Below are 27892 nucleotides of genomic sequence, written 5' to 3'. Positions count from 1 at the left end.
TCAACCATAGCTACACAAGCATTTGTGTAAGAGTATTGATAGCTAGCATAGCATTAAGCCTAGCATTCAGCAGGCAACATTTTCACAAAAACAAGAAAAGCATTCAAATAAAATCATTTACCTTTGAAGAACTTCGGATGTTTTCAATGAGGAGACTCAGTTAGATTGCAAATGTTCAGTTTTTCCAAAAAGATTACTTGTGTAGGAGAAATCGCTCCATTTTGTTCGTCACGAAAACCCCCCGAAAATTCAGTCATTACAACGCCAAACTTTTTTCCAAATGAACTCCATAATATTGACAGAAACATGGCAAACGTTGTTTAGAATCAATCCTCAAGGTGTTTTTCACATATCTATTCGATGATAAATCACTCGTGGCAGTTTGGTGTCTCCTCTGAACCAAATGGAAAAATGCACGCAGCTGGAGTTTACACAGTTATTTCAACAGAGGACACCAAGCGGGCACCTGGTAAATGTAGTCTCTTATGGTCAATCTTCCAATGATATGCCTACAAATACGTCACAATGCTGCAGATACCTTGGGGAAACGACAGAAAGTGTAGGCTCATTCCTGGCGCATTCACAGCCATATAAGCGCCCCCTATATCGAAGAAGTTAAGGAAGTGTGTAGGTCGCATTCTTTATCATACAGCTATGAAAGTTATATATTTAGAACTTCCTGCTCGATTGGAATCCAGCGACGTCTGTGTCTTCAGTGTCCTAGATATGTTTAGTTTTTTGTGTTCTGACTTATAAAACAGGATGACTAAAATAAGTAATGTAAACATATCAGTAATTACCAGAAAGCTCTACATTTGTTTTAAAATCATACTAAGATTGTTAAAACTGTCTTCGGGTTATTGAGAGATCTGATTCGGATTTACTCTCGTAGCACTGTTGTTTTATCGTGTGGAGGTTTCATTTGGGTCTCTATTTTTTTGTTAAAACACTGTCTTTGGCAGGAGAAAGACCAGACTCAGAGGAACCAGAGCCAGGGATGCCCAAACCAGCAAGAAGACACCAGTGTTCCCAGTGTGGAAAGCGTTTTAATGATTTGGGGAAGCTGGAACGACACGAGAGAATACACAGAGGGGAGAAGCCTTACCACTGCTCCCAGTGTGGAAAGGGTTGTAACGATTTGGGGACGCTGAAACTACACGAGAGAATACACACAGGGGAGAAGCCTTACCAGTGTTCCCAGTGTGGAAAGAGTTTTAGCCAGGCAGGTAACATGAAAATACACGGGAGAATACACACAGGGGAGAAACCTTATCACTGCTCTCAGTGTGGCAAGTGTTTTATCCTGTTAGGGGCCTTGAAGCAACATGAGATAATACACACTGGGGAGAAGCCTTACCACTGCTCCAAGTGTGGGAAGAGTTTTAATCGGTTACACTCCCTCAAATATCATGAGCGTATACACACAGGGCAGAAACCGTACCACTGCTCCCAGTGTGGAAAGACTTTTAACCATTTAGGGGAATTCAAAAATCATGAGAGAATACACACAGGAGAGAGACCTTACCACTGCTCTCAGTGTGGCAAGTGTTTTAACCTAATAAGGTCCCTGAAACATCACGAGAGAATACACACAGGGGAGAAGCCTTACCACTGCTCCCAGTGTGGGAAGAGTTTTAACCAGTTAGGGAGCCTGAAAAGACACGAGAGAATACACACAGGGGAGAAGCCTTACCACTGCTCTCAGTGTGGAAAGTGCTTCAACCAGTCAGGGGATCTGAAAAAACATGAGAGAAAACACACAGGGGTGTTGCCAGTGTGAAAAAAGTTTTAAACAGAAAAGTTTATTGGAAAAAAATGAGAGAATACACACAGGGTAGAAGTTTTACAAATGCTCAGGCTGTGGGAAGACATATTTCTCATCACAGTCACTTAAAAGTCACGTGAGAATCCACACAGGACAGAATAATTACTTCTCCCAGTGTGTGAATATTGATATTTAACCTCACATTGACTTAATTATTCTGGTGTGTAAATTTATATTTTACATCACATTGACTTAAAATTATTCAGAGAACATACACAGTGCTCCAATTGTCTTATAGTGTTGATTGAGAATGTGTTTACCTGTTGCCCACTGATGATTTAATGACATGAAAATGTTCACAGTGTCTGTAATGCAAAATGTTAATTGTATGTGTCCACATATCTGAGTATGTGACTAACCTTGTGAAACTGTCCTATTATAATCTCCTGTTCCTGGGAGTATCATCCTGTGTTGCAAACCAGCTGCACCTGTGTCCTTGTATGAATAAAGTCCCTCCCAGGAACAGGAAACTATAAAGATATGTTCTCATCACTCAATGCTTCAGAATTCAGACTGTCTATACTGCGCTGTGTAACTGTTATTCTCTCTGATATCAGAAATAATGAATCTTGGTTTGACTTGGACTCCAGCAGATCCTTATTTTATAATATCCACCTCAACTCTCCCACGGATTGCTGTTTATCATTGTCTCAATAAAGACTTCTTTGTTTTACTTTCCTGGGGTCATTTACAAGCCTCCCACTGGTTGAATAAACTTTGTTTCCACGTCATTTCTACAAAACAAATCCACAATGTTTGATTAATGTGGAAAACTGATTGGATTTGTTTAAAGCCATGAACATCAGGTATTTTTTATTTTTCACTGAACTGGCAACCTAAATCCAATGACAGGTGACATTTTGTGTTGCTTTCATGTTGAATTCACTTTAGTTGAGGACTCAAAGAAATGTAAATAGAAACTAGACGTTCAAGTGACGTCTGTGCCCAGTGGGCTGGTTTGAATACGGGGCAGGTGTTGGATCAATATCCACCTTCGTTGTTAAGTTTCCATGCAATTTGCGACAGATTTCCATGTGAGTATTCTAGAACCTGCATAAAACATACACATTTTCAAAACAACGTTTGCTGTTAAATTCTCATGTACCGAATGAAAAATACAAGTTAAATTGGTTTCCATCGCATTTTCAACTCTACTGATGGTTTTAAAAACTGTTGCGTGAAATAGAAAACGTGTTCTTGTCCCGTGGACTGTAGTCAGCAGCTCTAAGATGTGACGGTTATTATATAAATATTTGCACATAAAGGAGTTCCCACCTCCATTTCTCACTTATACATGTTTACTGACACATGAAGACCCCACCATGTCATACGAACTAACAAATTGTCTGCCTGCATTTATAAAATTGGAAAGGCATATCCTGTTTCCGTCAGCCCGGCCATTACTTTAGAAATGGTTGGATCAATATCCACCTTCATGATATGGATGAAGCCAGATTTGGAATGTCTGAGTAGTTCTATCTGATGTCATAATACACTGTCTGATAGTCAAGTGATATTTAGAATGTCTGAGTAGTTCTAGCTGATGTCATAATACACTCCTCTGATAATCAAGTGATATTTAGAATGTCTGAGTAGTTCTAGCTGATGTCATAATACACTCCTCTGATAATCATTATTTCCATGTGATGCATTTGCTCCATTGTTTCCATTTGACGTCAGGAAGAGAATGGGCTGATGGCTGGTGGTGCTACTCTACAGGTAAGGCTGTCCGATATGAATGTTCAATACACACAATAGGTTGATCGGTAGCCAGTTAGCTTGCTGCTACATCTTTGTCCACACAGTAGCTAGCTATCAACAAAGTAAAAATCCCATCCAGGCCTTGTGGTGGCAGCAGTGTACAACAACCACTGTTTACCGGAGCTTCCTGATTAGAAAAAAATGAGGCTGTATTTTGCTTGATTAACCAAATGTAATGTGTGTAAAGTCATACCTTATAAAAAACTCACAACATATGTGATGGAAACAGGTTTTCAGAAGACTGAGGTCGGTTTTCCTTTAACTTTTTACCTGGGCTTTGCTTCTTTCATATCTATTTTGATCCTGACAAACTCCCCAGTCCCTGCCGGTGACAAGCATACCCATAACATGATGCTGCCAACACAATACTTGTTGTGTGGTTAATGTGTGGTCTATCTCCAGGTCATCAGACTGTTAAATAGTCACCTCAAGCCGGTCTCCTCACAGTACCCTGTCCTGAACTTTAGTCAGAGTTACTAGCTGTCAACCACCCAGTACTCCACCCTGTATTCTAGTCAAGGCTCATCCTATATAACTACTGCTGTACACACCTTTTATATTCATATATGGTCCATAATGTCTAGACACACCATCATATACACTGTAAACAAACTGTATATAAATATATTCCAGACTCTGACATTGTAAACCAACTGTATATATTTATATCTATATATATATTTATATTCACATAACATAACACAATGTCAGAGTCACATAACATAATACAATGTCAGAGTCAGAGTCACATAACATAACACAATGTCAGAGTCAGAGTCACATAACATAATGCAATGTCAGAGCCAGAGTCACATAACATAATACAATGTCAGAGTCACATAACATAATACAATGTCAGAGTCACATAACATAATACAATGTCAGAGTCACATAACATAACACAATATCAGAGTCAGAGTCACATTACATACCTTAAGGGAACGTTTCGACATTTTCTGTATGGTTAGTGAGAAAGTCCATATTGCAAATGTACCGTCCCTTACTAGACGTCCGAAAACATTTGTATAATTCGGGGACGGCGTCGGGCCGAGCGGCAGGGCCAGACCTACCAGGAAGTCATCAAATGAACTTTGTCGGACATTCGGTTTTCGTTTTATAAAATAATCAAATTTTGTTTTTTCCGCTATCCCGGAAAATCCCACAAGAGGGCATAAGCAATCATACTGCAATTTGACAAAACATCACGAATCACGACGGGGCCTTATCTCGAAAACTGAAAATATTTCGAAGCCCGAAACTTGGTGAGCATAGGCTTGGCATAATGGGCAGTTGGCCCCGAACAAGATGGCGTCTAGGCCTCAACGGTTTTTGAGTTATGACCATTTTTCTGGGATTAAAGGTCCAAAATGAAAATAGAGAAATTATAATTTTCACTTCACGTCAAAGTCAAGGAGCCTCCGGTGTCAATAATAAAAAAATCAACCATTTATCTATCGTCAATTAAGAGAAATCGTACAATGACAGATTGGTGACGTTCAAATATAGGTGTTTTTTTTTCAACAGTTACAGATCCAGTTGCAGGGTGTTCATACGAATATTTTTAAAGTGTACTGCGGAGCTCTGCGAGATTTCTGTGATTTTCTATGATTTTCTGAAATAACACACACTCACTAAACCCTCCGTAAATAACTCAGTTCTTAACGTAAAGACTTAAAACTCGGGATTCTGTAAAGGCATACCCCAATCAGGATATGGGTTTATTTATAGCTTCCTGTGCCAACAGGAAGGGCCTTAAATGGTGTCATAGTGGCTGTTTCCAAGGGTTAAAAAGGTCAGATCTTTTCAAAACTTCATATGTGTGATTAGGCAACCCTCCTGAACTGTAAAATCAGTCATTTCTCCCAACAGATGTCAAAGAAAAGCTCTCACACACACACACAGCAAGGATGGAGTGACAAAGCGCGGTGCTTAAAGACACAGAGAGCAGGCAATGGCATAAACATAATCCCAAGGCCGTGCCGAGTTCAACGAGATATCCCGCTTGACCGTAGCTCGCTCGGTCTAAGCGCAGCGACCATTAGTAAAGTAGGCCCAAAATGAAGCCTGCACCACAATGTCATTTGCTTTTGGGTGACAGTGAGAGAACCGTTAGGTTTAGAAACACAATTCAACCTCAGGACGTTCCTAAGGTCCTCCCGATCTGTGCAAGCCTAACCTTGACCGTGTGGCATTAACCCTTCACAGTTAAAAGAAGGTGTTTACATCAAACAGTTTGCATTGACTTCTCTCCCCATAGGAATACATTGCCTGCTCCTCTAAATTCAACCTGAGGCCTATGTGGGTTATGAATGCCTTATGAACCTGTCTTTGATGACAGTCCATCAGGACACTATGAGGTCTACCTGTGTAGATTCTAAGCTTCCTGGACCAACCGGAAGTGCTTAAAATCACCCTAAAAGTGTATATCCATACACTGCCTGCAATTTGATAGACATAGTGCATTGAACCCTGTGTAAATCAGTCAAATCTTAACGTAAAGACTTAAAACTCAGGATTCTGTAAAAGCATATGAGGATATGTGTTGACTTATAGCTTCCTGTGCCAACCGGAAGTGCCATAATTGGTGTCTCAGGGGCTGTTTGGAAGGGTTAAAAAATCAGATCTGTCCAAAACTTCACATGTGTGATTAGGCAACCCCCATGAACTGTAAATCAGTCATTTTTCCCATAAAAATTCAAAGGAAAACTAAATCACACAGATACACAACTTGGAAGGAGGGATGTATTGGGTTTGCGTAGAGACTGACAGTGCCTCCAATAGTTAGCTTTGTTCGAGCTAAAAAAGAACCGTCAGACCTAGAGTTCCGAAACTTTGGAAACCTGTTCTAGACCTCAGGTCGATAGTGCGTGGTGAGTTAGGTGGCTCTAGAAGGTTCTCGGACCGAGAAACAGCCTCGTACATTTGCAATGACTTCAATTCATTTTGACCATTACGAAAATGGCGACATTTAGAAAAGTCTCAGAGACACAAGACTAGGTGCATTGAAACCATCGGCCCATAGAGACGGACCCCAACGTTTCTGTCAGATAGCTCATTCAAGGACCCCGTAGCAAGTCATGGAAAAAGTGGATTTTCAGCACCAATTAGGGTTTTACTCGGGCACCGTAGGACCTATCCTGAAACTCGGGATTCATCGCCTCACATAGGACTACACATAATGTCCGAACTGGACCCGTAGCTAGAACGTCTATGTGTTTTACGTTTTTATTATGTTTTAAACTAAAGGCGCTGTGAATTATGGGCCTGCCCTGACATATGTGATAGTTGGCTTCTAAATGAGTTGGAAAAAGTGGGTTTGGTGTCAATTGGTATCAGTTTGGTGTCAGAATGACATCTAATGACTGATGGACACTGACTTGCTAGTTGACTTTTGTTAATTTGCAATATGTTTAAGCAGAGGACCATCACCAAAATGGCATTCTGAAATCAACACAAAAAATTGCATCACCATAGTGTCCAGACTGTGCCGAGTTCAACGAGGCACCCCGCTTGACCGTAGCTCGCTCGGTCTGAGCGCAGCGACCATGAGAAAAATAGGCCCAATATGAAGCCTGCACCAGTACGTCATTTGATTTTGGGTGACAGCGGCGGAACCGTTAGGTTTAGAAGGACAATTCAAACACAGGACTGTTCCTAAGGTCCTCCTGATCTGTGCAAGCCTAACCTTGACCGTGTGACATTAACCCTTCACAGTTAAAAGAAGGTGTTTACATAAAAACAGTGTGCATTGACTTCTCTCCCCATAGGAATACATTGGCTGCTCCCCTAAATACAACCTGGAGTCTATATGGGTTATGAATGCTGTATGAACCTGTCTTTGGTACCAGTCCATCAGGCCACTATAAGGTCTATTTGTGTCGATTCTAAGCTTCCTGGACCAACCGGAAGTGGTTCAAATCGCCCTAAAAGTGTATACCCATAACCTGCCTGCAGTTTGATAGACATAGTGCATTCAACCCTTTCCTGAGGACGGCTCACCTCTCACAGTCCTGGGCGACTTTAACCTCCCCACGTCTACCTTTGACTCATTCCTCTCTGCCTCCTTCTTTCCACTCCTCTCCTCTTTTGACCTCACCCTCTCACCTTCCCCCCCTACTCACAAGGCAGGCAATACACTCGACCTCATCTTTACTAGATGCTGTTCTTCCACTAACCTCATTGCAACTTTCCAAGTCTCCGACCACTACCTTGTATCCTTTTCCCTCTTGCTCTCATCCAACGCTTCCCACACTGCCCCTACTCGGATGGTATCGCGCCGTCCCAACCTTCGCTCTCTCTCCCCCGCTACTCTCTCCTCTTCCATCCTATCATCTCTTCCCTCTGCTCATACCTTCTCCAACCTATCTCCTGATTCTGCCTCCTCAACCCTCCTCTTTCCCTTTCTGCATCCTTTGACTCTCTATGTCCCCTATCCTCCAGGCCGGCTCGGTCCTCCCTCCCGCTCCGTGGCTCATCCACACTGACCCAGAAATGCAGCCTGACTCGGTCACTGGACGGCGACTCATTGCGAGCTCACAGAACAGTGCTCCGGGCAGCCGACGGAAATGGAGGAAAACTCGCCTCCCTGCGGACCTGGCATCCTTTCACTCCCTCCTCTCTACATTTTCCTCCTCTGTCTCTGCTGCTAAAGCCACTTTCTTCCACTCTAAATTCCAAGCATCTGCCTCTAACCCTAGGAAGCTCTTTGCCACCTTCTCCTCCCTTCTGAATCCTCCTCCCCCTCCCCCTCCTCCCTCTCTGCAGATGACTTCGTCAACCATTTTGAAAAGAAGGTCGACGACATCCGATCCTCGTTTGCTAAGTCAAACGACACCGCTGGTTCTGCTCACACTGCCCTACCCTGTGCTCTGACCTCTTTCTCCCCTCTCTCTCCAGATGAAATCTCGCTTGAATGACGGCCGGCCGCCCAACAACCTGCCCGCTTGACCCTATCCCCTCCTCTCTTCTCCAGACCATTTCCGGAGACCTTCTCCCTTACCTCACCTCGCTCATCAACTCATCCCTGACCGCTGGCTACGTCCCTTCCGTCTTCAAGAGAGCGAGAGTTGCACCCCTTCTGAAAAAACCTACACTCGATCCCTCCGATGTCAAAAACTACAGACCAGTATCCCTTCTTTCTTTTCTCTCCAAAACTCTTGAACGTGCCGTCCTTGGCCAGCTCTCCCGCTATCTCTCTCAGAATGACCTTCTTGATCCAAATCAGTCAGGTTTCAAGACTAGTCATTCAACTGAGACTGCTCTTCTCTGTATCACGGAGGCGCTCCGCACTGCTAAAGCTAACTCTCTCTCCTCTGCTCTCATCCTTCTAGACCTATCGGCTGCCTTCGACACTGTGAACCATCAGATCCTCCTCTCCACCCTCTCCGAGTTGGGCATCTCCGGTGCGGCCCACGCTTGGATTGCGTCCTACCTGACAGGTCGCTCCTACCAGGTGGCGTGGCGAGAATCTGTCTCCTCGCCACGCGCTCTCACCACTGGTGTCCCCCAGGGCTCTGTTCTAGGCCCTCTCCTATTCTCGCTATACACCAAGTCACTTGGCTCTGTCATAACCTCACATGGTCTCTCCTATCATTGCTATGCAGACGACACACAATTAATCTTCTCCTTTCCCCTTCTGATGACCAGGTGGCGAATCGCATCTCTGCATGTCTGGCAGACATATCAGTGTGGATGACGGATCACCACCTCAAGCTGAACCTCGGCAAGACGGAGCTGCTCTTCCTCCCGGGGAAGGACTGCCCGTTCCATGATCTCGCCATCACGGTTGACAACTCCATTGTTTCCTCCTCCCAGAGCGCTAAGAACCTTGGCGTGATCCTGGACAACACCCTGTCGTTCTCAACTAACATCAAGGCGGTGGCCCGTTCCTGTAGGTTCATGCTCTACAACATCCGCAGAGTACGCCCCTGCCTCACACAGGAAGCGGGCAGGTCCTAATCCAGGCACTTGTCATCTCCCGTCTGGATTACTGCAACTCGCTGTTGGCTGGGCTCCTGCCTGTGCCATTAAACCCCTACAACTCATCCAGAACGCCGCAGCCCGTCTGGTGTTCAACCTTCCCAAGTTCTCTCACGTCACCCCGCTCCTCCGCTCTCTCCACTGGCTTCCAGTTGAAGCTGTTATCCGCTACAAGACCATGGTGCTTGCCTACGGAGCTGTGATGGGGAACGGCACCGCAGTACCTCCAGGCTCTGATCAGGCCCTACACCCAAACAAGGGCACTGCGTTCATCCACCTCTGGCCTGCTCAGCCTCCCTACCACTGAGGAAGTACAGTTCCCGCTCAGCCCAGTCAAAACTGTTCGCTGCTCTGGCCCCCCAATGGTGGAACAAACTCCCTTCACGACGCCAGGACAGCGGAGTCAATCACCACCTTCCGGAGACACCTGAAACCCCACCTCTTCAAAGAATACCTAGGATAGGATAAAGCAATCCTTCTCACCCCCCTTAAATGATTTAGATGCACTATTGTAAAGTGGCTGTTCCACTGATGTCAGAAGGTGAATTCACCAATTTGTAAGTCGCTCTGGATAAGAGCGTCTGCTAAATGACTTAAATGTAATGTAAATGTAACCCTGTGTAAATCAGTCAGTTTTCATGGTAAAGACTTAAAACTCAGGATTCTGTAATGGAATACCCCAATGAGGATGTATGTTGAGTTACAGCTTCCTGTGCCAACCGGAAGTGCCATAATTGGTGTCTCAGGTGCTGTTTGGAAGGGTTAAAAAAATCAGATCTGTCCAAAACTTCATATGTGTGATTAGTCAACCCCCATGAACTGTAAATCAGTCATTTTTCCCATAAAAATTCAAAGGAAAACTAAATCACACAGATACACAACTTGGATGGAGGGACGTATTATTGGGGTGCGTAGAGACTGACAGTGCCTCCAATAGTTAGCTTTGAATGATATCAAATTGACTGATGGACGGTGACTTGCAGGTGACTCTTGTCCCTTTGCAATATGTTTAAGCTGTGAGGTACCATCACCAAAAGCCACATTCTGAAATCAACCCTAACGAGCGATGGAGAGGTACCAGTATCACTGCCCAGCCATCCCGAGTTCATCGGGCCAGTCAATTTGGCATTCCTGCATGATTTTTATAGCATGACAAATTGGTGATGGTGAATGCCCAGTTAACCATATGGCAAATGCACAGTGACTTTGCAAGAGTGAGAAAACATTACCAAATGGACATTCTGAAATCAACACAAACAATGGCATCACCATTGTGTCCAGACTGTGCCGAGTCCAACGAGGCGCCCCGCTTGACCGTAGCTCGCTCGGTCTGAGCGCAGCGACCATGAGAAAAATAGGCCCACAATGAAGCCTGCACAACAATGTCATTTGATTTTGGGTGACAGCGGCGGAACCGTTAGGTTTAGAAAGACAATTCAACCACAGGAATGTTCCTAAGGTCCTCCTGATCTGTCCAAGCCTAACCTTGACCGTGTGACATTAACCCTTCAAGGTTAAAAGAAGGTGTTTACATAAAAACAGTGTGCATTGACTTCTCTCCCCATAGGAATACATTGGCTGCTCCCCTAAATACAACCTGGAGTCTATATGGGTTATGAATGCTGTATGAACCTGTCTTTGGTACCAGTCCATCAGGCCACTATAAGGTCTACCTGTGTCGATTCTAAGCTTCCTGGACCAACCGGAAGTGGTTCAAATCGCCCTAAAAGTGTATACCCATACACTGCCTGCAATTTGATGGACATAGTGCATTGAACCCTGTGTAAATCAGTCAAATCTTAACGTAAAGACTTAAAACTCAGGATTCTGTAATGGAATACCCCAATGAGGATGTATGTTGAGTTACAGCTTCGTGTGCCAACCGGAAGTGCCATAATTGGTGTCTCATGGGCTGTTTGGAGGGGTTAAAAAAATCAGATCTTTCCAAAACTTCATATATATGATTAGGCAACCCCCATGAACTGTAAATCAGTAATTTTTCCCATAAAAATTCAAAGGAAAACTAAATCACACAGATACACAACTTGGATGGAGGGACGTATTGGGGTGTGTAGAGACTGACAGTGCCTCCAATAGTTAGCTTTGTTCGAGCTAAAAAGGAACCGTCAGACCTAGAGTTCCGAAACTTTAGAAACCTGTTCTAGACCTCAGGTCGATAGTGCGTGGTGAGTTAAGGCGCTCTAGAAGGTTCTCGGTCCGAGAAACAGCCTCGAACATTTGCAATGACTTCAATTCATTTTGACCATTACGAAAATGGCGACATTTAGAAAAGTCTCCGAGACACAAGACTAGGTGCATTGAAACCGGCTCGGCCCATAGACACGGACCCCAACGTTCCTGTCCGATAGCTCATTCAAGGACCCCATAGCAAGGCATGGAAAAAAGTGGATTTTCAGCACCAATTAGGGTTTTACTCGTACACCAAATGACCTATCGAGCCGAAACTCGGGATTCGGGGTCGCCTCACATAGGACTAGACATAATGTCCGAACTGGCCCCGCAGCTAGAAAGTAACTATGTGTTTTATGTTTTTTTTATGGTTTGTACCGAAGGCGTTGTGAATTTTGGGCCAGCTCTGAAGTATGTGATACTTGGCTCCTAAACGAGTTGGGAAAAGTGGGTTTGGTGTCAGTTTGTATCAGTTTGGTGTCAGAATGATATCAAATTGACTGATGGACGGTGACTTGCAGGTGACTCTTGTCCATTTGCAATATGTTTAAGCGGTGAGGTACCATCACCAAAAGCGACATTCTGAAATCAACCCTAACGAGCAATGGAGAGGTACCAGTATCACTGCCCAGCCATCCTGAGTTCATCGGGCCAGTCAATTTGGCATTCCTGCATGATTTTTATAGCATGACAAATTGGTGATGGTGAATGCCCAGTTAACCATATGGCAAATGCACAGTGACTTTGAAAGGGTGAGAAAACATTACCAAATGGACATTCTGAAATCAACCCTAATGAGCGATGGAGAGGTACCAGAATCACTGCCGAGCCATCCCGAGTTCATCGGGCCAGTCAATTTGGCATTCCTGCACGAATTTTCAGTGACTTTGCAAAAGTGAGAAAACATTTGCAATATGTTTTAACAGTGAGGTACCATCACCAAAAGTGACATTCTGAAATTAACCCAAACGAGCGATGGAGAGGTACCAGAATCACTGCCCAGCCATCCCGAGGTCATCGGGCCAGTCAATTTGGCATCCCTGCATGATTTTTATAGCATGACAAATTGGTGATGGTGAATGCCCAGTTAACCATATGGCAAATGCACAGTGACTTTGAAAGGGTGAGAAAACATTACCAAATGGACATTCTGGAATCAACCCTAACGAGCGATGGAGAGGTACCAGAATCACTGCCAAGCCATCCCGAGTTCATCGGGCCAGTCAATTTGGCATTCCTGCATGAATTTTCAGTGACTTTGCAAAAGTGAGAAAACATTTGCAATATGTTTTAACAGTGAGGTACCATCACCAAAAGTGACATTCTGAAATCAACCCAAACGAGTGATGGAGAGGTACCAGAATCACTGCCCAGCCATCCCGAGTTCATCGGGCCAGTCAATTTGGCATTCCTGCACGATTTTTATAGCATGACAAATTGGTGATGGTGAATGCCCAGTTAACCATATTGCAAATGCACAGTGACTTTGCAAAAGTGAGAAAACATAAACAAATGGACATGATGAAATCAACACCACGAGTGATTGAAAGGAACAACAATCACTGCCCGGCCATCCCAAGTTCATCAGGCCAGTCAATTTTGCATTTCTGAGCATGTCAAATTTCTTATGACATTTGGCCCCCACAAAACATATGCCTTATGCACAAGTAAAAAAAAAAAATGATGATAATAAAATATAACTAAAGTATGTTGATACAGTTCTTATACGTGTGTAATTGACACAAAATTCTAAAGAATTTCGAAAAACGGTCCAGAAAGCACTTTTTTAGGGGTGTGTGAAGTTTTTTATGAAATTTAGCAATTTTTGACTTTTTATGAAATCATGTTCCAAATGGAGAAAACATATGCCTAATGCACAAGTTTTTAAAAAAAATTATGATAATAAAATATGACTTAAGTATGTTGATACAGTTCTTATACGTGTGTAATTGACACAAAATTCGAAAAAATTTCGAAAAACGGTCCAGAAAGCACTTTTTTAGGGGTGTGTGAAGTTTTTTATGAAATTTTGCAATTATTGACTTTTGACTTCTGACTTCCTATGAAATCATATTGCAAATGGACAAAACACATGCAATAATGCGCAAGTAAAAAAAAAAAAAATTATGATAATAAAATTGGACAAAAGTATATTCATACAGTTCTTACACATGTGTAATTGACAAAAAAATCAATTTTTTCAAAATTTGGCTTTTGGATGTTGACTTGGAGTCCATTTTCAATTCTGAAAAACCACGGTGGAGCGCACACACCACCTGTTGGATTTTTGAAGTGTTACAACTGGCAATAGCCATATGGCATTTGAAGTACATTTTGCATGAATCAACGCCGATTTGGGTGGTATTGACCAATGTGTACATGGTTTGTACTATGCCAATAGTTTGCCATTCATTTTTGTCCAATACAGGGGGGAATTCCCTTACATAACACAATGTCAGAGTCAGAGTCACACAATACAATGTCAGAGTCACATAACATAATACAATGTCAGAGTCACATAACATAATACAATGTCAGAGTCACATAACACAATGTCAGAGTCACATAACATAACACAATGTCCGTGTCAGTGTTTGCATCCTTAGATGCTTTGGTAATGTGTTATATTGTTTACATGTTCCACCTGTAGATATTCCTTATCCTCTTAGATACTAGTACATTAGTAGTACATAACAGTGTAATAGTGTAGTACCACAGTACGGTCCTGTCTTGACAGCCTCGTTTGAAACTTTAAAAGTTTATTGTTTATTGTCAGAACCAGCCTTCTGGACATGTGTAGTATGTCAAATATCAGGGAGTCCTTGATTCACCAAAGGTTCTTGTTCTCTACAGTTTAACATAAACCGTATTCTCCTCCCTCCCTCCTTGATTCACCAAAGGTTCTTGTTCTCTACAGTTTAACATAAACCGTATTCCCCTCCCTCCCTCCTTGATTCACCAAAGGTTCTTGTTCTCTACAGTTGAACATAAACAGTATTTCCCTCCCCTCTAAAAACATACTTTTGGATTATAAACATGTCATTAAAAAAGATGCCTAAAGTAGCCAGTGTATCTTGTCATGTCATATACATCATAACCCAGGGGTGGTCAAAATGTTGTTAGAATGTTATATACATCATAACCCAGGGGTGGTCAAATTGTTGTTAGAATGTCATATACATCGTAACCCAGGGGTGGTAAAATTGTTGTTCAGATGTCATATACATCATAACCCAGGGGTGGTCAAATTGTTGTTCAGATGTTATATACATCATAACCCAGGGGTGGTCAAATTGTTGTTAGAATGTTATATACATCATAACCCAAGGGTGGTCAAATTGTTGTTAGAATGTCATATACATCATAACCCAGGGGTGGTCAAATTGTTGTTAGAATGTCATATACATCATAACACAGGGGTGGTCAAATTGTTGTTAGAATGTTATATACATCATTACCCAGGGGTGGTCAAATTGTTGTTAGAATGTTATATACATCATAACCCAGGTGTGGTCAAATTGTTGTTAGACTGTCATATACATCATAACCCAGGTGTGGTCAAATTGTTGTTAGAATATCATATACATCATAACCCAGGGGTGGTCAAATTGTTGTTAGAATGTCATATACATCATAACCCAGGGGTGGTCGAAATTGTTGTTCAAATGTTGCATATAAACTCTTTAGTACTTAGGCATTGTGTTATATGTTAGAATGTCTAATAAACAACTATATTGCTTACATTAACAACATTGTTTTGCCAAAATAAACTGTTACCTGCATCTGTATGCAGACAATACAGTTGTGTACTATATTGCCCACCCTGCTGATCAGGCTCTATCTGAACTACAGTCTGCTGATCAGGCTCTATCTGAACTACAGTCTGCTGATCGGGCTCTATCTGAACTACAGTCTGCTGATCGGGCTCTATCTGAACTACAGTCTGCAGATCAGGCTCTATCTGAACTACAGTCTGCTGATCAGGCTCTATCTGAACTATAGTATGCTGATCAGGCTCTATCTGAACTACAGTCTGCTGATCAGGCTCTATCTGAACTACAGTCTGCTGATCAGGCTCTATCTGAACTACAGTCTGCTGATCAGGCTCTATCTGAACTACAGTCTGCTGATCAGGCTCTATCTGAACTACAGTCTGCTGATCAGGCTCTATCTGAACTACAGTATGCTGATCAGTCTCTATCTGAACTACAGTATGCTGATCAGGCTCTATCTGAACTACAGTCTGCTGATCAGGCTCTATTTGAACTACAGTCTGCTGATCAGGCTCTATCTGAACTACAGTATGCTGATCAGGCTCTATCTGAACTACAGTCTGCTGATCAGATCAGGCTCTATCTGAACTACAGTCTGCTGATCAGGCTCTATCTGAACTATAGTATGCTGATCAGGCTCTATCTGAACTACAGTCTGCTGATCAGGCTCTATCTGAACTACAGTCTGCTGATCAGGCTCTATCTGAACTACAGTATGCTGATCAGGCTCTATCTGAACTACAGTCTGCTGATCAGGCTCTATCTGAACTACAGTCTGCTGATCAGGCTCTATCTGAACTACAGTCTGCTGATCAGGCTCTATCTGAACTACAGTCTGCTGATCAGGCTCTATTTGAACTACAGTCTGCTGATCAGGCTCTATCTGAACTACAGTATGCTGATCAGGCTCTATCTGAACTACAGTCTGCTGATCGGGCTCTATCTGAACTACAGTCTGCTGATCAGGCTCTATCTGAACTACAGTCTGCTGATCAGGCTCTATCTGAACTACAGTCTGCTGATCAGGCTCTATCTGAACTACAGTCTGCTGATCAGGCTCTATCTGAACTACAGTCTGCTGATCAGGCTCTATCTGAACTACAGTCTGCTGATCAGGCTCTATCTGAACTACAGTCTGCTGATCAGGCTCTATCTGAACTACAGTCTGCTGATCGGGCTCTATCTGAACTACAGTATGCTGATCGGGCTCTATCTGAACTACAGTCTGCTGATCGGGCTCTATCTGAACTACAGTCTGCTGATCGGGCTCTATCTGAACTACAGTCTGCTGATCAGGCTCTATCTGAACTACAGTCTGCTGATCAGGCTCTATCTGAACTACAGTCTGCTGATCAGTCTCTATCTGAACTACAGTCTGCTGATCAGGCTCTATCTGAACTACAGTCTGCTGATCAGGCTCTATCTGAACTACAGTCTGCTGATCAGGCTCTATCTGAACTACAGTCTGCTGATCAGGCTCTATCTGAACTGATCAGTAACTGTCTGCTGATCAGGCTCTATCTGAACTACAGTCTGCTGATCAGGCTCTATCTGAACTACAGTCTGCTGATCAGGCTCTATCTGAACTACAGTCTGCTGATCAGTCTCTATCTGAACTACAGTCTGCTGATCAGGCTCTATCTGAACTACAGTCTGCTGATCAGGCTCTATCTGAACTACAGTCTGCTGATCGGGCTCTATCTGAACTACAGTCTGCTGATCAGGCTCTATCTGAACTACAGTCTGCTGATCAGGCTCTATCTGAACTACAGTCTGCTGATCAGGCTCTATCTGAACTACAGTATGCTGATCAGGCTCTATCTGAACTACAGTCTGCTGATCAGGCTCTATCTGAACTACAGTATGCTGATCTGCTGCTCTATCTGAACTACAGTCTGCTGATCAGGCTCTATCTGAACTACAGTCTGCTGATCAGGCTCTATCTGAACTACAGTCTGCTGATCAGGCTCTATCTGAACTACAGTATGCTGATCAGGCTCTATCTGAACTACAGTCTGCTGATCAGGCTCTATCTGAACTACAGTATGCTGATCAGGCTCTATCTGAACTACAGTATGCTGATCAGGCTCTATCTGAACTACAGTCTGCTGATCAGGCTCTATCTGAACTACAGTATGATCTGAACTCAGGCTCTATCTGAACTACAGTATGCTGATCAGGCTCTATCTGAACTACAGTATGCTGATCAGGCTCTATCTGAACTACAGTATGCTGATCAGGCTCTATCTGAACTACAGTATGCTGATCAGGCTCTATCTGAACTACAGTCTGCTGATCAGGCTCTATCTGAACTACAGTCTGCTGATCAGGCTCTATCTGAACTACAGTCTGCTGATCAGGCTCTATCTGAACTACAGTCTGCTGATCAGGCTCTATCTGAACTACAGTCTGCTGATCAGGCTCTATCTGAACTACAGTCTGCTGATCAGGCTCTATCTGAACTACAGTATGCTGATCAGGCTCTATCTGAACTACAGTCTGCTGATCAGGCTCTATCTGAACTACAGTCTGCTGATCAGGCTCTATCTGAACTACAGTCTGCTGATCAGGCTCTATCTGAACTACAGTCTGCTGATCAGGCTCTATCTGAACTACAGTCTGCTGATCAGGCTCTATCTGAACTACAGTCTGCTGATCAGGCTCTATCTGAACTACAGTCTGCTGATCAGGCTCTATCTGAACTATCAACTACAGTCTGCTGATCAGGCTCTATCTGAACTACAGTCTGCTGATCAGGCTCTATCTGAACTACAGTCTGCTGATCAGGCTCTATCTGAACTACAGTCTGCTGATCAGGGCTCTATCTGAACTACAGTCTGCTGATCAGGCTCTATCTGAACTACAGTCTGCTGATCAGGCTCTATCTGAACTACAGTCTGCTGATCGGGCTCTATCTGAACTACAGTCTGCTGATCAGGCTCTATCTGAACTACAGTCTGCTGATCGGGCTCTATCTGAACTACAGTATGCTGATCAGGCTCTATCTGAACTACAGTCTGCTGATCAGGCTCTATCTGAACTACAGTCTGCTGATCAGGCTCTATCTGAACGACAGTAAATATATTTACCACGTATTGCTTGTTAGAGAAGACTAGGGTAGCCTAGTGGTTAGAGCATTGGACTAGTAACCGAAAGGTTGCAAGTTCAAATCCCCGAGCTGACAAGGTACAAAATCTGTCGTTCTGCCCCTGAACAGGCAGTTAATCCACTGTTCCTAGGCTGTCATTGAAAATAAGAATTTGTTCTTAACTGACTTGCCTAGTAAAATAAAGGTAAAATAAAAATACTGTTGTATATTGAATAGTCATTCATCCCTGTTACTGAAGCCTGTCAGCTTGTGACATGAGGAGAGAGTGAGAGCGGGTCGAACTGTAAGATATTTTGTGTTATAAACATACTTCTACTTGAAGAGCTTTTTGACCATTCGGGGACCTAATCTCAAACACTCATGAAAACAACACGAGAAAACAACTGTCTACACTAAAGAATGTAAGATGTATGTAAGTATGTATGTAATGTAAGATATCTGCTCCATTTGTGGGGCGCATGTTGACCTGATGTTGTGGAATCACTGGAGGGGAATGTTGACCAACTGAGTGTCTCAGTGTACAGTTCATTAAAAACAATAGTTGTTTTGTTACATTTCAGTCCTCTGTGATGTATTTGAAGTTTCATATTGGGATGCAAACTCAAATACATTTAAACTATATCTGACATGCTACTGGTGTCTTTGTTAAGCCCATAACCATAACGCCCCCCCCCCCCATAAAAAGATTCTGCAACAGAAAGCTGCACAATATGTTGAGTAAAGTAATTTATGCCACCCGCGTCAATCTGTCACCTAATCCTGCCTAATGGGCAGGCCAATCCTGGAGGAACGTATTGGCTGTAAGAAGGAAGAGGAAAACATAACATCTGTTTGTTTTAAAATGACTTCTTATGACATTGTTGGCCAGAATAAACATTGTCATTAATATTTTTCCAAACTGCGTTACCCACTCGAGTCAGCAGATGGCGATATGAGTTTTTCATGTGATGCTTCTTGCGTGACGTACATTGTAGTGGACGGAACTGGAGGTTTCTTCAACAGCGACAAAAGGCTTCTGATTCAACCAAGTTTGTGGTTTGCTAGCGAACATTAAACCGAAACATTGAAGCTTTTAAGACAAATATTGTGTATATTATTCTAAGTGTTTTAAACACAAGTCTGTTTACATATCTACTCGTTCATTGAAACGTAGATTGCTTGTTAAATTAGCTAATGTGGTGAATTGATACTGCAGGAGGCAAATCGCCCGAAACATGAGCTCACTGATCTCGACGGAGAAAGAAGCTCTGATGAAAGTAGAGGAAGAAGCTTTCAGGATGAAAACGGAGGAAGAGGAGGCTATCGCATTGAAAGAAGAAGAGGATGATACAGTGAAAGAGGAAGATGGGAAAGAGGTTGTGGAAGAGGAGGAGGAAGAAGCTTTCAGAATTAAAAAGGAGGAAGGTGCCATAACATTGAAAGAAGAGGAAGAACCTGTTGGAGTAAAAGAGGAAGAGGAGGCTATCTCAATTAAAGAGGAGGAGGAAGACGTTTTGGGAGTGAAAAAGGATGAGGCTGAAGATTCGATTAAGACCAGTGAGAACTGACCTAAAAACGGGCACAAAATATGCATTTCTTGAACTAATGTGGGGTTTGAAGGGGGCATTCTACTGAAGTTCTACAATTTAATATGTTGTTCACAACTGAATAAATTGTTAAAGGTGCTATCCGTCATTGGTACATATATTTTTGTGACTTATATTAGATTTTTTGAAATATCCATGAAGTCCCCATTAAAGTGCACTTAATAAAACAGGCTTTTCAGAATTCAACATTGGTGCATAATGTCTACTTAAATTATCAAACGGACACAAAAGGCACCCATTTTGTGGAACAACCCTTTTACATTTGGACACAAACAATATTTTAGGAAATCATGATGAAAGTGACCATTATAGGCACTTTTTTATACATATTCATGCCTCTTGTAAGACTGTGATTGCTGTCGATAGTCATAAGTTTACCATCTGTTTGATGTTCTCGTTCACACAGGAGAGAGACATGACTATGGTGGATCCTCTGGGGAGCCTCAACAACATCCTGATGCTGACAAGGAAGAGAAGAGTCTCTCCAGATCAGAACACCAGATGGTACAGCTTGGTCTGGTCTAGCATACAGCTTGCTCTATTGGGGTCTGGGCTGGGTTTCTGTAAATCACTTCATGACAACAGTGACATTGGCATCCATAATGATATGTGTTTGTGTCCCCTCTTTATGGTTACTAGGACAACGCTAGCCCTTCCTCCCTCCCAGAGTCCCCGTGTAGTGCCTCTCCCGGTAGCGCCTTACTGCTGGGTATGAAGAGGTTGTCTGTGCTGCTGGTGGACTTCAGGAAAACAACGGGGCTGAGTGTAACTGTGAGAGGAGGAGAAGAGAATAAAGGATCAGATTTAACTCATCAAAGTAAGTGCTGTAGTTTAGTTTGAACAAATAAAATAGATCTGCCCACTGGTATCTGTGATCAGGACAACCAGCAGACTTCTGTTGGTTGACTGGAAGATAGACTAGTGGAAATGGATGTTATGAATATCATAACACTGAAAAAGGATTCTGCCAATGAAAAGAGAGAAACCAATAGACCATATTAAACATTGATGAAAGTTAGCTTTAGAGAAAAAGTTTCAAGATGATCCAATGTGAAGTGCGTGTTTTACAGAAACCTTTCCTTAAAACATTATGGATGTTACATTGCCTGTCCCAGTCAACCCCCCTGTCTTTACAAGACTGTTGAACAGGAAAACATGATGGAGTCTTGAAGGACTGTAGCATCTAATGAGGAAACATTATGGAGTCTTAAAGGAGGACTGTAGCATCTAATGATGAAACATTATGGATGTTACATTGCCTGTCCCAGTCTAGCCCCCTATCTTTACAAGAATCTAGAAAGGAAAACATGATGGAGTCTTAAAGGAGGACTGTAGCATCTAATAATGAAACATGGAGTCCTAACTTCTTATGGCTAGCGGAACCCCTCAACAACATTCCTCTGAAAAGGCAGAGCGCAAAATCCAAAATATTTTATTGAAATATTAACTTTCATACATTCACAAGTGCAATACACCAAATTAAAGCTTAACTTCTTGTTAATCTACCCATTGTGTCTGATTTCAAAAGAGCGTTACAGCGAAAGCACACCATATAATTGTGTTAGGTCAGAGCCTCAAAAACACACACAGCCATCTTCCAGCCAAAGAGAGGAGTCACAAGAAGCAGAAAATCACTAACCTTTGATCTTCATCAGATGGCACTCATAGGACTTCATGTTACACAATACATGTATGTTTTGTTCGATAAAGTTCATATTTATATCACTCACTGCAAGTACTGTCAAATCTGGTGCAGTTAATGAGTAGATGCAGTACTTAACCCCCAACCCCCTTTGTTCAGGGACACATTATTCCATTTCAGTTAGTCACATGTCTGTGGAACTTGTTCAGTTTTGAATGTTGTTGAATCTTCTTATGTTCCAACAAATATTTACAAATCTTAAGTTTGCTGAAAATAAACGCAGTTGACAGTGAGAGGACGTTTCTTTGTTTGCTGAGTTTAGATTGGCGAGGGGGAAAAACAATTTAATCAATTTTAGAATAATGCTGAAATGTAACAAAATTTGGAAAAGGTGAAGGGGTCTGAATACTTAACGAATGCACAGTGTCTGTGTGTATACTGAACCAAAATATAAACGACAATTTCAACGATTTACAGTTCATACAAGTCATTCATTGTAAATAAATACATTAGGCCCAAATCTATGGACTTTACATGACTGGGCAGGGGAGCAGCCATTGGTGGGTCCTGGAGTGCATAAGCCCATCCATTGCGGTGCCAGGCCCAGCCAATCAGAATGTAGTTTTTCCCCACAAAAGGGCTTCATTACAAATAGAAATACAACTCGGGTGGCTGGTCTCAGACGATGTGGGGATCCTGGGCTGGCGTCGTTATATGTGGTCTTTGGTTGTGAGGCCAGTTGGATGTACTGCCAAATTCTCTAAAACGATGTTGGAGGCAGCTTCTGGTAGAGAATTGAACATTCAATTATCTGGTAACAGCTCTAGTGGATATTCCTGCAGTCAGCATGCCAATTGCACACTCCCACAAAACTTGAGACACCTGAGGCATTGTGTTGTGTGACAAAACTGCACAAGGCGCACCTGTGTAATGATAATGCTGTTTAATCAGCTTGACATGCCACACCTGTCAGGTGGATGAATTTTGTTGGCAAAGGAGAAATGTTTACTAAGAGGGATGTAAAAAATTCTGCAATCTTTTGTTTCAGCTCATGAAACATCCAACACTTTACATGTTGCATTTATATTTTTGTTTATTGTAGTTACTATCAGTTTTGGGAACATCTCTCCAAATATTTCACCTTATTTTTTACTTTACCCAAAATATGACATCAGCGATAGTCAAAATGTTGAAAACCTGTCAACGTCTAAATAAGAAATTGGTCCATTTAAACAGCAGGTGTCGATCCCGTTCGACAATGGGGAGATTTTACTGATGTGCTTTGTGTCTTCGATGTAAAAACAAGTTTTCGACTATCACACAAAATTACTTCTTTAGTTATTTTATGTTTAAGGAAGTGTGTAGGTCACATTCTGTATCATACAGCTATGAAAGTTATATATTTAGAACCACCTGCTCAATTGGAATCCAGTGATGTCTGTGTCTTCAGTGTCCTAGAACTGTCTAGTTTTTTTGTGTTCTGACTTGTAAAACAGGATGAATAAAATAAGTAATGTAAACATATAAGTAATTACCAGGAAGCTCTACATTTGTTTTAAAATCACACTAAGATTGTTAAAACTGGCCTCAGGTTATTGAGAGATCTGATTAGGATTTACTCTCGTAGCACTGTTGTTTTATCATGTGGAGGTTTCATTCGGGTATCTATTTAAAAAAAATAAACTGTCTTTGGCAGGAGAAAGACCAGACTCAGTGGAACCAGAGCCAGGAACGTCCAAACCAGCAAGAAGACACCAGTGCTCCCAGTGTGGAAAGAGTTTCAACCGGTCAGGACACCTGAAAGCTCATGAGCTAGTGCACACAGGGGAGAAGCCTTACCACTGCTCCCAGTGTGGCAAGTGTTTCAACCAGTCAGGACACCTGAAAGCTCATGAGCTAGTGCACACAGGGGAGAAGCCTTACCACTGCTCCCAGTGTGGCACGTGTTTTAGCCAGTTAGTGAATCTGAAACGACATGAGCTAGTACACACAGGGGAGAAGCCATACCACTGCTCCCAGTGTGGCAAGTGTTTTGACCGGTTATGGACTCTGAAACAACATGAGCTAGTGCACACAGGGGAGAAGCCGTACCACTGCTCCCAGTGTGGCAAGTGTTTTAACCAGTTATGGACTCTGAAACTACACGAGCTAGTACACACAGGGGAGAAGACATACCATTGCTCCCAGTGTGGCAAGTGTTTTAACCAGTTATGGACTCTGAAACAACATGAGCTAGTACATACAGGGGAGAATACAGGGGAGAAGCCATACCACTGCTCCCAGTGTGGCAAGTGTTTCAAACATTCAGGGGATCTGAAAAAACATGGAAGAATACACACAGGGGAGAAGCCTTACCACTGCTCCCAGTGTGGTAAGTGTTTTAGCCAGTTAGGGAATCTGAAACGACATGAGCTAGTACACACAGGGGAGAAGCCATACCACTGCTCCCAGTGTGGCACGTGTTTCAAACATTCAGGGGATCTGAAAAAACATGGAAGAATACACACAGGGGAGAAGCCGTACCACTGCTCCCAGTGTGGCAAGTGTTTCAACCGGTCAGGACACCTGAAAGCTCATGAGCTAGTACACACAGGGGAGAAGCCGTACCACTGCTCCCAGTGTGGCAAGTGTTTCAGCCGGTCAGGACACCTGAAAGCTCATGGGCTAGTACACACAGGGGAGAAGCCGTACCACTGCTCCCAGTGTGGCAAGTGTTTCAAACATTCAGGGGATCTGAAAAAACATGGAAGAATACACACAGGGGAGATGCATTACCACTCCTCCCAGGGTGCAAAGCATTTGCCCATTTAGAAAGCCTGAAAGAGCATGACACAGGAGAAAGCTTACAAAAACTTAGACTTTGGGAAAACATATTACTCATAACAATCACTTAAATGTCATTAGAGAATCCACACAGGAGAGAGAAATTACTTCTCTTAGCGTGTATATTTGATATTTCACATCTCATTTTTCTTACAATTCATCAGAGAACATACACAGTGCTCCCGTTGTCTTATATTGTTGCCTTATAATGTGTTTACCTGTTTTTACCAGATGAAATTGCTTCTTCCAATTATTGATAAACATGTACCTGTTAAGAAACTGATTGTTAGATATGTTAAGGCTCCATGGATTGATGAGGAATTTAAAAACTCTATGTTTGAAAGAGTTGGGGCAAAATGAGTGGCTAATAAGTCTGGCTGCACATCTGGCTGGCTGTTTTATGTACTGCAAATTGAAAAATGATGTGACCAAACTCAACAAAAATAATCAACTTTATTAGGAAGCCAAGATCAATTATATAAAGAATGATGGAAAAAAACACCATGAAAGAAAAGCAGTGCAAGTATCGAATTTTGTAAAGTTAGTGTGGGAGAGGTGGAAAAATTGTTATCGATCAATAATGACAAACCTCCTGGCATTGACAACTTAGGAGTGGCTATAGAGTCAGCTACTGTCCTCAGTAGCTTTCCATCTATCTGTCATATTTTTAATATGAGCCAAGAGGAAAGTCTTTGTTCTCAGGCCTGGAGGGAAGCCAAAGTAATTCCACTACCCAAGAGTGGTAAAGCGGCCTTTACTGGTTCTAACAGCAGACCTATAAGCTTGCTGCCAGCTCTTAGCAACCTGTTGGAAGAAATGGTGTTTTACCAAATGTAATGCTATTTCTCTGTAAACAAAAGAACAACAGACTCTCAGCATGCTTATAGAGAAGGGCACTCAACATGTACTGCACTAACACAAATGACTGATGATTGGTTGAGAGAAATTGATAACAAGAAGATTGTGGGAGCTCTATTGTTCGATTTCAGTGCAGCCTTTGATATTATTGACCATAACCTGTTGTTTAAGAATGTTTGTGCTATGGCTTTTCAACCTCTGCCATAATGTGGATTCAGAGCTATCTATCGAATAGAACTCAGAGGGTTTTTAATGGAAGCTTCTCTAATGTCAAACATATGAAGTGTGATGTACCGCAGGGCAGCTCTCTAGGCCCTCTACTCTTTTCTATTTTTACCAATGGCCTTCCACTGGCATTAAACAAAGCATGTGTGTCCATGTATGCTGATGATTCATTCATATAAGCATCAGCAACCACAGCTAATGAGTTCACTGAAACCCTTAACAAAGAGTTGCAATCTGTTTTGGAATGCGTGGCCAGTAATAAACTGGTCCTGAACATCTCTAAAACTAAGAGCATTGTATTTGGTACAAATAATTCCTCAAGTTCTAGACCTCAGCTGAATCTGGTAATGAGTTGTGTGGCTGTTGAACAAGTTGAGGAGACTAAATTACTTGGCATTACCTTAGATTGTAAACTGTCATGGTCAAAACATATAGATTCAATGGTTGTAAAGCTGGGGAGAGGTCTAGCCATAATAAAGAGATGCTCTGCTTTTTTGACACCACACTCCAAAAAGCAAGTTCTGCAGGCTCTAGTTTTGTCTAATCTTGATTATTGTCCAGTCGTGTGGTCCAGTGCTGCAAGGAAAGACCTTGTAAAGCTGGAGCTGGCCCAAAACAGAGCGGCTGTCACGCCCTGGCCATAGAGAAGCTTTTATTCTCTATTTTGGTTAGGCCAGGGTGTGACTAGGGTGGGAATTCTATGTTCCTTTTTCTGTGTTTTTGTATTTCTTTGTTTTTGGCCGAGTGTGGTTCCCAATCGGAGGCAGCTGTCTATCGTTGTCTCTAATTGTGAATCATACTTAGGCAGCCTTTTTCCACCTGTGTTTTTTGGGTAGTTGTTTTCTGTGTAGTTGATTTGCCTTACAGAACTGTTCGTTCTTCTCTTTTGTTATTTTGTTTGATTGTTTTTTGATTAAATAAAAATCATGAACACTTACCACGCTGCGCTTTGGTCCATGCCTTCCGACGAGAGACGTGACAATTGTGTCATGTTTTGTGTTGACCGCAGGAGGGGCAGCTGCTGCTTTTGCAACAGCTAATGGGGATCCTAGTAAAATACCAAATACCAAACTCTGTTGTTCTCTCTGAGCTCAGAAATAAAGAATCTTGGTTTGACTTGGACTCCAGCAGATCCTTATATTATAATATCCACTACAACTCACCCACAGATTGCTGTTTCATGATTGTCTCAATAAAGAGTTCCACTTTCCTGTGGGCATTGACAAGCCTCCCACTGGTGTAATAAACGTTTCCACGTCAAATTAAAAACATCCTTAACATAGATAAACCTTCACTATCTTCATCCCTAAACCAGCAACATTAACTGTCTATAGTTATTCTCAAAGACATTCCTGGCCTTATGAAATCCTAGCTAAATACAATGTTCCCACCACAATATCTGCCAAGCCATGTGTATGTGACCATTAGCATTTTATTTTATTTGAACAAAACAAATCCATGTGATGATGTTTGATCAATGTGGAAAACGGATTGGATTTATAAAAATCCATCTACACACAAAGGGTATTTTTATTCATTTCACACAACTGGTAACCGATGACTGGTGACATTTTGTGTTTCACCCAACTTGCAACAAAAATCCGTTTCAAAGAAATGTAACGAGAAACTGAATGTTGAACTGAGGTCTTTGCCAAGTGGGCTGGTTTGAATAAGCGGCAGCTGTTGGATCAATATCCACCTTAGTAGCTACATTTCCATGTAATTTGCGACAGATTTTCATATGAATATTCTCACATCTGCATAAAACAATATACGCATTTTCCCACCGGAATTGTTTGCATCAAACAGGTTTATTGCGGATAAAAGTCTTTGCGTGATGACGTAGTGCACGAAAAAAATGTTTTCCTGTTGAATTCCCATGTACTGAATGAAAAATGCAAGTTAAATGGGTTTCCATCGCATTTTCAACTCTACTGATTGTTTTGAAAAACAGTTGAGTTATATAGCAAAAGTCCTCTTGTCCCGTGCACTGTAGCCAACAGCTCACATATACAGTGTTGGTAGGCTACCTTCATGATGAGATTATTATGGATGAGAGCGACATTATTTTATTTGTCAAATGGCAACCAAGCATCAATCATCATCATGTCACCAGAAGAA

General features: G+C 42.3%; 1 protein-coding gene across 1 annotated transcript in view; it reads left to right on the top strand.

The window, feature by feature from the left end:
• LOC135530141 (zinc finger protein 271-like) overlaps positions 1-25403 on the top strand; it is a 33954-nt gene extending 8551 nt beyond the window's left edge. Inside the window, exons 4-6 of the mRNA XM_064958523.1 lie at positions 963-1777; positions 20863-21040; positions 23562-25403. Of these exons, the coding sequence (XP_064814595.1) occupies positions 963-1777; positions 20863-21040; positions 23562-24676 (2108 nt within the window). The 3' untranslated portion in view covers positions 24677-25403. The remainder of the gene's footprint in view (positions 1-962; positions 1778-20862; positions 21041-23561) is intronic.
• The last annotated feature ends 2489 nt before the right edge of the window (positions 25404-27892 follow it).

This window comes from Oncorhynchus masou, unplaced genomic scaffold, assembly GCF_036934945.1.
Source record: "Oncorhynchus masou masou isolate Uvic2021 unplaced genomic scaffold, UVic_Omas_1.1 unplaced_scaffold_1273, whole genome shotgun sequence".
NCBI lineage: Eukaryota > Metazoa > Chordata > Actinopteri > Salmoniformes > Salmonidae > Oncorhynchus > Oncorhynchus masou.
The sequence above is the reverse complement of the archived record's forward strand: the minus strand, read 5'-3'. Positions and strand labels throughout refer to the sequence as shown.